This window comes from Cebidichthys violaceus, unplaced genomic scaffold (genome assembly GCF_023349555.1).
Source record: "Cebidichthys violaceus isolate CVI_PGR_0920_01 unplaced genomic scaffold, fCebVio1.0.p SCAF_55, whole genome shotgun sequence".
Taxonomy (NCBI): Eukaryota; Metazoa; Chordata; class Actinopteri; order Perciformes; family Stichaeidae; genus Cebidichthys; species Cebidichthys violaceus.
The window spans coordinates 1467511-1479517 of NW_027176761.1; the positions used below are offsets into that span (position 1 = coordinate 1467511).

Consider the following 12007-nt stretch of genomic DNA (forward strand, 5'->3'; position numbering starts at 1 on the left):
TGTGTGTGTGCGTGCGTGCGTGCGTGCGTGCGTGCGTGCGGTGGGTCGTAGTGTTGCATCATGGGTGCTCTACTCACATGACTGTAAGACTTTAACCCCTGAAGCAAACAAACTATTCAGAACATCAAGAAAACATTCAGCATGTTATTTTAGTGCGTTTACTTCAGGTCACTTTCTGAACCAGAACAGAGTCATGATAAACGGGCTCTCAAAATAATTATCAAATAATAAAAAGTCTAAAAATACAACACTATAGAAACTGGCCACATACAGAAACCATGTGTTTGGGTTATTTTCCCTCTACAGTCAACAATGGGATAGATATGTAATGTAATAAAGACATGTACGATTATTGTATATGTATTTTATTTTTTATCAATATGGAAGAGACAAATAAAAAAAGAAATACAAAGAGAAGCCTGTGCCTTTGTTGAGTTTATTGTCTTTTCGTCCAAATTGGTCCACAGGGCTCTCACAGCCTTTCAACAACAAATCAGATCACAACAAAATATGAATTTATGGACAGTGTGACACAGTAGAAGACGGCAGGAGCTCAGTGCAAGAGGTTCTTACGTCACTTCAGTGCGGGGCTCCACTGCCATACCATTAACCTCTGCAGTGTGAAAAAGAAGACTCCAGACCTCTCTGCTTGAACACAAACGAGTCTTATGACTGACGTGTTAACATTGAACTACTACCAGCCTGGATCTGGATCAGGTCCACAGGTCCTGTGCTGCTCCATAGCCGGACACCTCGCTGTGGCGGCGTCATAGAGGGCGTGGTTATGAATTTGCAGCCAAAAACTTGTTCTAGAAAAGAGGTAGCAAACTAACGCGCACCCCACCCCCCCACGGCACAACGTGGCCAAACATGGACATCAACAGCACCCAGAGACAAGACGCGCTGGTTAGAGAACCTCGAGCTGCAGACTCCTCGGGTCCGTCCGTCCCCATCCCATCACAAACGAATGAGACCAATATTACAACCCTTGAAAATGTTTTTTTGTTTTTTTTACATCTTTTGTTACCCGACCACAAAGCACAAAAACACCCTGACTTGTGTAGCATGAGAAATACATTACGTTTATAAAAAAATACAAAAAAAAAACAAAAAAAACACTTCTTTTTTTTTAAACCATCAAGAGGCATTTTTTAGGGATCAGAATGAATAACAATAACAAAAAAGGTTGTACGTGTTTTTCCAAAAAGTTTTAAAATGTAGAATCTATTTACAGCATCATGGCAGAGCGACAGGGGGGGTGGGGGGGGTGTATGAAAGCACAAACAGAGCTGGGAGGGAGGAAGTGACGAGAGGCGAACCAGGGCCGTCAAATGTTCTTCATAAAAGAGGTGTTTTAATTAAACCTACTGTCAGTCCTGACTCACAAATGATAAGCCTTCAAAGAGTTCTCAGTCCTTCAGGGGGGACCAGAGACAGGGATGGGGGGGGGTTAGTCCAGAGCGATGATGTCATCGTCGTCGTCATCATCGTCGTCGGCAGCAGCTGCGCTCGATTGGTCCGTCCGCAGGCGCTTGGTGGAGGTCTCGCCGGTCTCTGCATCTGGGTGCTTCCTCTTGGTTCCGCTTGTTGCTGCAGTGCTGGACGACGCTCCTTCCTCCTCATCATCAGAGTCAACGATCATGACGTCATTGTCCTCCGCTGGAGCTGAAAGGTGGCGGACAACAACGTTCACAGGTGGAAAAAAAATAAGCGGCTACAAACTTGCTTCCACAAAAGAAAACGCACAAAGCAAACTTCTTGTTGTTTGAAACGTGAACGCTATATTTCTACCGTTTGCCTCATGATTGTCGGAATGAAAGATTATATATCGGCATAATAATATGCTTTGTCTGCTACACCTTCAGATCCACAGATCTGATATCACTACAGATAAAAGAAGGCCATTAAACACACACTGTGGAGGAACAACACAATGCACCTCCCTACTCACTGTAGTTAAAAGGGACAAGAGCAAACTAAACACGCAGCACTCTGATGTGAAGTAAAAGGAAAACTTTTTATCTCCCGCTGACCTTTAGAGGAGGTGGACGGCTGGGCGGAGTCCTTGTTGCCGTTGGTGATGCTGTTCACCTCCTCCTGGTTAGTCTGAGGGGGCGGAGCTTTGTCCGGGGCCTCGCCTACGACCTCAAACTCCACGTCCTTCTCTAGCTCCTCGCTGCCAATGAAGACGGAAACAAATACAGCTCTTTGTAGTTTTGTTCACTTGAAAGTCACCATAAAAATGAAACACATTAGAGATTAAACATGAGCGCATTCGACAATGTCAATGTAAAGCAATGCATTTTATTCGCATAATGGAATGAACGGAGGGACATACGTGTGCAGGACATTAACGAGGAGCGTGTAGTCTTGCAGGAAGTCATCGACTTGGAGACGGCTGCCATTACGGATCCCGAAATCAGCAAGAAATTTGCTGTTGTTGGCTGTGGAGACACACACACACACACACACACACACACACACACACACACACACACACACACATACACACACACACACACACACTTAATGAGTTTGTCATAATATGTGGGGACAATCCATTCATTAATAACTCTTCCCCCAACATCTCCTAAACAAATGTTTTTAAGACTGTAAACCAAACCCTTCCAAAAGCACTAATGGTGTCTGGGTGCCATTCACTAAATGTTTTAATCTCCTCCCGTCTGGCCAGTTTCAGCTATGGACTAAGTGACAGATGCAGGCACAGCGCCCTCCTCTGTCCGAATGGAGAGTCACAGAGTGCGATGCGTTGCTTTCTATCTCCCCCCCTCCCTCCCTGCTTACTTTCCGTCTCTCCTTCCTCCGAGGAGATGAGGATGGTCCCTTTTCCGTCCTCTATCTGAACATCTGGAGCCACCATGCCGAACCTCTCCTTCAGGATCTGATCAAAACACACGGAAACATCAGGTAAACGACAATTAAGTAAGGCAACAGTCAACATCTTGATCCCACTGCAACTTTTACAATCCAACAGCAATAACCGCCTCTCACCAATTACGTGCTGTGCTTTATAGAAATACAGGCTTTTGTCAGGCTGCTCCTTTTCGTTTTAACTGAAGCTGTGGCGCTCACTATTTTAAGACCTTTATTAACTCAAAAGAGTTGTCAAAATCACATCAGAGCTGTTCGAGCTGTTTGCGAATGAGTGGACTTGAGGCAGGTTGGTGGATGAGCGGAAACAAGCTGGTCGTATTACCCGGTCCTGCAGAGAGAGCACCGTGGTTTTGTGGACGTCGAGCTTGACCGTGACTTCGGGTTTGCTGGCACAGACGTAGCAGTTGGCGCTGGGCGGATCCAGGATGCACGGGACCAGCAGCTTCTTCCTGAGGCTGGGACACTTGTTCAGGAAGATCTGCAGGAGAGACAGACGGCGACCGACATGAAACGTGGAGACAAGACGAGAGCCGGCAGAAAAGGATTCTACTCTGAGCCCCAGGTCCGGGTCTAAAGCCTTTCCTCTGCACAAAAACAGAAAACTGCATACTCTGTATGTCATCAACTATATTGAAAATGAATTATGATGGGATCTTTTCACAGCCAGGATGAACAGAAGGAATTATTACAGTAAGGAAAGCTTGTTTTAATATTTTCATATGGGCCCTTGACTACTGCTTTGAGACAGACTTGGAAACACTGTGAACCTTTTGCTTTAAGGTGAGACACTACAGGTGGATAAAAAAACAACTAAAATACTCCACTATGAAACTGATGCTTATGTTTGACAATCATTTTTTGTATAACAAGTTTTCAGAAATGTAATGTTTAAATATGCAAATGATGCATTATATAATCAAATATGTGCTATTTTGCGAAAATTCCCAGAAGAGAAATCTGAATATTGGATAAATCCAGGTTCAAAATTCTTGTTTTCATTATGTTGGCATATTAAGAGTCAAATGTGGTCACAGATTTATCACTCTATAAATTAGCAAAAAAAGTCAACAGCCATAAAAAAAAAAGAAAATAATATATATATATATATATATATATATATATATATATATATATATATATATATATATATATATATATATATATATATATATATATTTCCCTCAATGTTTTAGGAATAAAATGTGCTATATATCAGGCTATGAATGAAATATGAACAATCCTGTCGCTATAATAAAAGTGCTGCTGTCCAGTCGTGGACTCTTGGTACTCACCGTACGACAGGACTCAAGTTCCCCAGACAGGATCTTCAAACCCTCCAGCACAATGAGTCCAGCGATGACCGCGTTGGTCGTAGCAATAGCTGGGATGATGTTACCCGCCATGGCTGAAACAAAGAAAACAAATAGACCAATTTAAACTCTTAATCAGGGGCATTTTTTGGGGAATGTGCGCTACAAGTGTATAACAAAACTAATTGACATCATGTACAATATGTTGGTTAATTAAAAACACAGCCAATTCTACGCGATAGTTCGCAGTGTGACCGAATTTCCTGAACTTACATTTCACATCGAAGCGACTCTTCGTGTTCATGCTGAAGATGTGCATGCGTAGGTTGGCTGCAGCAGTGACGAAGTCCATGGCTGGGGGGTCATCCTGAGATCAAAAGGGACACATTAACAACACAGTGTGTGCACATGTGTGTCACTGACGTTTACACTATGGCTGTGTATTCTGTTCAACAAGACTTGAAGCTTCTTGAGGTTTTACAATTAAAGACGCGTGTCTTTCTGTGTCTTCCTGGAGGAACTTTTGCAAACATTCCCTCCGTCGGTCTGTGCGTTACCTTGTCCCACACCAGCTCGGCTCCTTCTCCCTTCTCCTTCAGCTGTGAGCGGAGAGTCTCCACGCTGTGGTGGAACAGCTGGCAGAGACCCCAAACACCCAGAACCTGCTGGTCCTTCAGACCCGAACCCACAGACACCTCCTGAGGACACGCTGGGACACACAAACAAGTGTGGATGAACACGACAAACTAATAAACAACTAACTTGGGTTTCAATGCTCATCGTTATTCACGGCAGTTGCTGGAGCCAATTTTGCGAGAACAGGGAAGAGACGAGTCCCCAAACTGCATTTAACCAGAAAGCTAAAGAGGCATAAATATTTAAAGAGACGTACCACTGTTCTCCAGCTGCTGCCACTCCAGAGGTGTAGGAGCTTTCCTCGTCTTCCACAGCTTGTCCATGGTCAGCAGGTACATGATGTCATCTTTGAAAAGCTGGAGAGAAGAGCCAATCGGAACAGAGCTGGTTACTGTATGCCGTCGGAAATAATATACGGTACTGATTAAATCACTCAAACTGCTGTGTTCAATTTCAAAGAGGCATTATTAGAAACAACACACAGGTTTAATTTCCATCCGCATGTTACAACTGGCCCCAAGAATGACTAATGCCACTTTTGTTTTGCATCTTTGACCCATGAAAACTGGTGCACTACGGTTTGTCTCCAGCAAGACGCCAGTGAAAACAGATTTAAACTGCAATATGTAAAAGTCAAAAAAGAAAAGAAAACAGTCAATAACACTTTGACTCTGTTTCCATTATTTGACACGCGGTAGAGGCTCTGCTGTCTACATGAAACCCTCCCACACTACGAGCTGCAGGACGAGAGTAAGCCCTTCTTAGTTACTAGCTTAAATGCAAACGCACTCTCTACTAAAACCAACACAAATCTGCAAAAAAACATAGAACGCTGCGCTAAATTTACAATACCTTCACCGCTTTATCTTGCGGTCGCCCTTTAAAACGAGGAACTGAAGCCGTTATCCATGCTCTCTTCAAAGCCACCGGACTCCATTGAATCCAAACTAACACTTTAAAAACAACAAAGTCACGCAATAACACCAACAAACTAAGTGACTGGAGCAGCGGTAGACCAGCAATTCCCTTTTACTGAAAGGAGAAATGACCGTTTATGTCAAAGGAGTCTGGTAGGAGCGAGCACAGATAAAGACATTGCTTAAGCTCGGCTTATACTTGCTATAATGAAGCCGATGCGAGCTGCGCGTGCCAGAAAATTACGACTTAGCAACTTAGTCACTGTTTACATGTTTGAGGATTTTACAAAGACGAGTTGTTTTTCAGGAGGTCTTAAAAATCTATATTTGAGTTCATATTCTGCCAGCTAAATCAAATAGCTTACAGTATATTAGTATAGTATAAATAAAAGCTTTAGCTTGGATGTTTTTTTATTTTTTTATTCTGAAACAGTCCTACAGGTTTGATTTGTCTGACCGTCTCTGACCTTGTTGAAGAGTTTGACGGCGTCGTATCCCGTGGAGCGGGCCCATTCCTTGGTGGAGACCCGCTTGATGTCCCCGTCCTTTTCTGAGGCCGTGGCGCGAGCTGCCGTGTCTTCGGGATTCCCTGTTTACAGAAAACACACACGTTTTACAGTGTCTGGTGCGTGTGTATTTCTAAGCTGTCTCGCCAAAAAGCAAACTTCAAAGTTACAAAGTGCTGCCCCAAAATGGAGCAAATATAAGAGCCGATGAATTTTTTTTTTTAAATGTTTGAATCATTAGATTTGGTACAAAAGCAATGCCACGCTGTCACTCACATGCAGCCTCTGGGTCCGCTGTGTCGGGGGACACCTCTTGATCTGCGTCCTCTTCCCCAAACAGCTGACTATAGTGGCAACAGACAAACGATGCAAGGGGACCATTAGCACACAGCACACATTTATCGCGTAGTCGACTTGAATGACGCTCGTACACAGTTATGATGAGAATGAGCCTTACTTGAAGAGGTACTTGGCCCAGACGATGCAGTGAATGGGCTCAGACGGTGTGTTTCGGATGGTGCACCCTGGGAAGGTCTTTTGGGTGGGCTTGGGTTGACACTCGTAGCACTCCGTCATTCCCTGGGGAACGAGGAGAGAGTGGAGCAGGAGGGAATGAGAGAAAGGGAGACGGAGACACGATTAGAGACAGTACGATCCATGCAACGGAGGTTATGACGCGTAACACAAGGATGGGCGTGTTCTACCTTCTTGATGACGGTGACCTGTCCCAGGTATCCGGCGGTGCCGCTCTCTATCAGCGGGATGTCTGCTGCCAAACACATCCTGTTCACGTGGTTACGGGCCGCTACGGAGACAGAAATCATCATTTGAATGGGTCAACAAATCTTCTATCAGGACATCAGGTCTTTTCATCTCTCCAATAATGATAATTAATATTATATATATATATATATATATATATATATATATATATAAAATATTACAATATTCAAATTGGTAATTCAAAAAATAAATATGAAATAGCCACATAGTAAAGCCTAGTTTTTGTTTACACCTGTGTGAATTAAAGTACTGACAATTTTCTTATTTTAAGTTTCAACTGAAATTATAAAGGAAAGAAACACTTATTGTAAGCTATACACCGACTATATTTACATGCATGCATACAGAGTAAACTGATTAACACAAATATTTGATTTAACCACATAAGCTTAAATTAGTATGCGATTGTTATTGTCAATTTAGACGATGCATCTTGGGTTTCGTCACAATATGATTCCACTGAAAGACGATACATTTTGACATTGCGTTATCGCCCAGCCCTAGTGAGGAGTAACACTAAACGTCCCCTGTAAGATACCTCTGTTGTCCAGAGCATTCATCACCAGCATGAACTTTCTGAAGAACTCCACGTTGTATTCAGGGCTGTTAAAAACAATAGACACAATCAGTTCCAGATCAAAAGGACTATCTGATAAAACTCTTTCTTTATTCAGTGAATCAAGAGGAATAACCAGGAAAAAAAAAACTCACTTCATGATGCTGTCATGGTAGGCGGTGATGTTTACAGTGGGACAAAACTGTAAGACGCTCTCCTTGGCCACCTGCAAAAACAACAGGGACGGAGCAGCCAACTTGAGTCAGAAATGTGCAAACAGCACACATGATCTAGTCCACAGTGTGGTACGACAGACAATACAGCGTGCACATTGCAGGGCTGTTCGACATGAGACATAAAAACAACCCTAAGGCGCCGGAGGTTAACGCTGACGTCTGCATTACCTGTGCTTTGGACTTGCCAACATGCTTCTTCTGAAAGAGGAACTGACGGTTCAGGTTGCTGACATCAATCGTGTCCAAGTCGATCTGCAGATACAGAAGGGGCGGTAATGTCAGTCACGTATACACGTAATGTAACATGACGGATACAATCGACCTTCACTCAAGCAATGTCACAGCAATTTATTTAGATTATAATTTGGATTTTAAAATAATGTCTGCCTAGGTGACACACAATCCACTACATAATTAAGGTATTCTCCATTCAAACACAGATAGCGGCACATTTTAAATAGAGTGAGCTACAAACTGCCCACCAGCTACTGTATATTCTGTCATTTCACTTGGAGAGTTTAAAGCCCTAATATCTGAAGTTTATGAATCTTCATATTCATTCCATTAGTGTGTCCCTGATTGTTGTTTGCCTGGCTTAGGGTGTGTTGTTTACTTGTGCAGGTTGTCTGACCATGAACGTTGCTTGTTCTCAGCTCTGTCTTGAAAGGACTCAAAGACATCTAATTGAATAAGTCAGAAAAGGAAAAAATACATATTGGTGAGTATCAATCTATTATTCATTTTACCAGCAACCTTTAATGACACCTAGAGGTCTCTGAACCCTTCACTGGGATCCAGTGATTCTCAGCTTCAAACACCTGACGGCTGAGCCTCGAAAACAAAAAACTAATAAGAGTACATGTGTTGCTCGGACAAGCAAAATTAAACTTTAAAATTGTAGCATTACATAATCTGACATAATTACACAAAGGGGCGTCTAAGTGTGTCCGTGCTATTCAGCCAGCCGGCCGGCCGCCTAGTTAGCCGTCTCATTTTAAAGAAGTTGTCAGGCTAACTTAGCGGTGCAGATGGCGCCAAACGCTCCAGCTACTGTTGCTACAGAAGTGTTCATATTTTACCGACTTCAAAGTCGGGTCTGCTCATTCAACCAATCACTCAAGGACAGAGGGGGTGCATCAGGAAACCACAACTCACACTCGTATGTTTTACTTCTTCGAATACCCCCTCCCAGGAATTAGCCCGAGCCCGCCCCCCCAGACGCAGTCTGTGCAGCACAAAGACCTAGCATGCTAGCTAGCTAGCTAACACACACACACACACACACACACACACACACACACACACACACACACACACACACACACACAAACAGAAGTATGACGGACCACTTCGATGTGTTTGAAGCCGGTGAGGACGAGGTTCTTCAGCAGCTCGCAGCCGATCCCCCCCGCTCCAACCACCAGCACCTTGCAAGTGGAGAGGGTGTCAGACAGCTCTTTACGGAGGGAACCAACCAATTGGACCATGTTGATCGGCTAGAGACAGAACCAGAGTCTGTGGAACCGAGAGCTTCTTCTTCTACAGAACCAAAGTCCCGCCTACTTCCGGGTTATTCCACTTCTTCTGCGGGCTTCTGAGGCGCTTGTTTGTCTAATTAGCGCCCTCTTCTGGGTGATTGTGGCAACTACAAGACTGGATTGGGGTGATCTCTCAAACTCATCAGAGATAAAATAATTGACCCCATGCTATTATTATAATATGTCTAGCCTAATACGACATTTTCTGGTTCTCTGACACAATGCAGTGCCAGGATAGCAAGTATCTCCAGCAAGACTATTTAATACGCTTAGAGACATCTGGAGTTATGTCTGCGGTTCTGGACCCATGGAGCTATTGGTATTTACTGAGTAACAGTTTTTTGAAAAACTAAAACAAAAAGAATATTAGCTCTTCAATTTTATCGGTGATGTATTTTCATATATTTCCTTTGTAAATCAAGCTGATTTTACAAGCAAGCTGCCACTTTTAATTACACATAATTTTGTCAAGTCTCCAGAGGGAACACAATACTTGCTAGGAATAAGTATGAATGAAACCGGGATACAGTTCTGCCCGCACATAATGTCCAGTTCTGTCAACCTTCAACCTGTGAAAAAGTCTAATTCACTAACCAGAATAACTGAAAACATTTGTGTGGGTCTGCACGGGCCATTCAATTATGTTATAAGAATGTCATAGGTATTTTTAATAGCATCATTTTGATGTAAAATCATCATTCCATTTAGAAATAGTTTTTGAATGCAGCGATGAATTGATTATAATAATTTAATCTTCATTATCTTAATTATTGCATGTTTTAATGATTTTGTCTACTGGATAGCAAACGGGAATGAATTCCTGTAAAGGAGAACTATAGGCGTCTTGAGTGTTTTAGCTCACATAGTCTATAGCTATTAATATTTTAGGGTCTCATATTTCCTCTCCTTTTACTTACTATTGATGCACTCCACACCTAAATGCTCTCTCCCAGTCACATCACCCCTCTCATAGCTTTGAAACACCTGTGTCCATCACAGTTAAAGTAATAACGAACGCTCATCAAGGAAAGCTTTGTCTCACGTCTTGATGGTTCAGAGCGACGACATGAACACACATGAACACAAATCTGCACACAAAGACTTACAGTATTATTTTTCCATCGCAAAGTTATCAAAAGAAAATTAATTTGATTATATCGGACGAATCTGACCCAATAACTCTAATATATCTGACCTCGTACATGGTCACATAATTAAGTAATTACAGTATTGCAGAATCCTATTCTTTATTGTGGGAATGCTGATTCAGATTTTTGGACTCCTGCATACTTTCAGCTACAGACACTGTTCAACTATAACAAATATTCACCTCTAAAAGTCTTAATAAAAACAAAAATGTAAAGACTTGTTTCACTTTATTCACACAGGTGACATGTCTACATCATTAGAAAAGTTTTGGGATGCTCAAAATGATGATATTTCAGGATTACAACATACAGCTTTTGAGTGTCTCGTTCTGTGTATTAACACCAGTCATACTCAATGGCTCAGCCCGGCATACAGAAACACACAGGTGATCCTCATCAGATGATTAGACTTAATCACTTTCTCCCTGTGTCTGTGATTAGTGTACTGTTGTTAATCTATTTTTAGCTGTTCTCGGACAATTTCGGAAAGTTGTCGGTTGTGTTCCTAACAGAGAATAACAATTTAGGAAAGGAGCCAGTTGAGGTGGTTCGGGCATCTGGTAAGGATGCCACCTGGGCGCCTCCCTAGGGAGGTGTTGCAGGCACGACCAGCTGGGAGGAGACCCTGAGGGAGGCCCAGGACCAGGTGGAGGGACTATATCTCCAAACTGGCCTGGGAGCGCCTCGGGATCCCCCAGTCAGAGCTGGCTGATGTGGCCCGGGAAAGGGAAGTTTGGAGTCCCCTGCTGGAGCTGTTGCCCCCGCGACCCGATTCCGGATAAGAGGTTGAAGATGAGATGAGATGAGATGAATAACAATTTAATTTCTGGATTTTTCCAACACCCTATTTGGCTCTTACACTATTACTACTACTACTACTACTACTACTACTACTTTGACAGTAAAACAGTTTAGAACATTCGTGGGATGTTGTTTTCAGAACAGTTGCAGGACGTTGCCTTCCTAAACTTTGTGGGACGTTGATTACCTAAAACATTCACAGAACGTTCGTGGGACGTTGTTTTCAGAACATTCACAGAACGTTTGTGGGACGTTGTTTTCAGAACATTCACAGAACGTTTATGGGACGTTGTTTTCAGAACATTCACAGAACGTTTGTGGGACGTTGTTTTCAGAACATTCACAGAACGTTCGTGGGACGTTGTTTTCAGAACATTCACAGAACATTCGTGGGACGTTGTTTTCAGAACATTCACAGAACGTTTATGGGACGTTGTTTTCAGAACATTCACAGAACGTTTGTGGGACGTTGTTTTCAGAACATTCACAGAACGTTCGTGGGACGTTGTTTTCAGAACATTCACAGAACATTCGTGGGACGTTGTTTTCAGAACATTCACAGAACGTTTATGGGACGTTGTTTTCAGAACATTCACAGAACGTTTGTGGGACGTTGTTTTCAGAACATTCACAGAACGTTCGTGGGACGTTGTTTTCAGAACTTTTGCAGGACGTTGCCTT

At 42.8% G+C, this 12007-nt stretch overlaps 1 protein-coding gene across 1 annotated transcript; it reads right to left on the bottom strand.

Moving 5' to 3' along the window:
* Positions 1–422: 422 nt before the first annotated feature.
* On the bottom strand, positions 423–9391 carry uba2 (ubiquitin-like modifier activating enzyme 2). Its single transcript, XM_068731983.1, has 17 exons — positions 9186–9391; positions 8008–8091; positions 7759–7829; positions 7586–7650; positions 6969–7069; positions 6722–6843; positions 6541–6608; positions 6226–6347; positions 5098–5197; positions 4763–4914; positions 4479–4572; positions 4188–4300; positions 3218–3373; positions 2806–2902; positions 2339–2444; positions 2034–2176; positions 423–1665 (listed from the first exon to the last, which is right to left on the bottom strand). Exons 1-17 carry the CDS (start codon positions 9324–9326, stop codon positions 1451–1453), a joined length of 1950 nt encoding a protein of 649 aa, XP_068588084.1. The 5' UTR covers positions 9327–9391; the 3' UTR covers positions 423–1450.
* Positions 9392–12007: the final 2616 nt, after the last annotated feature.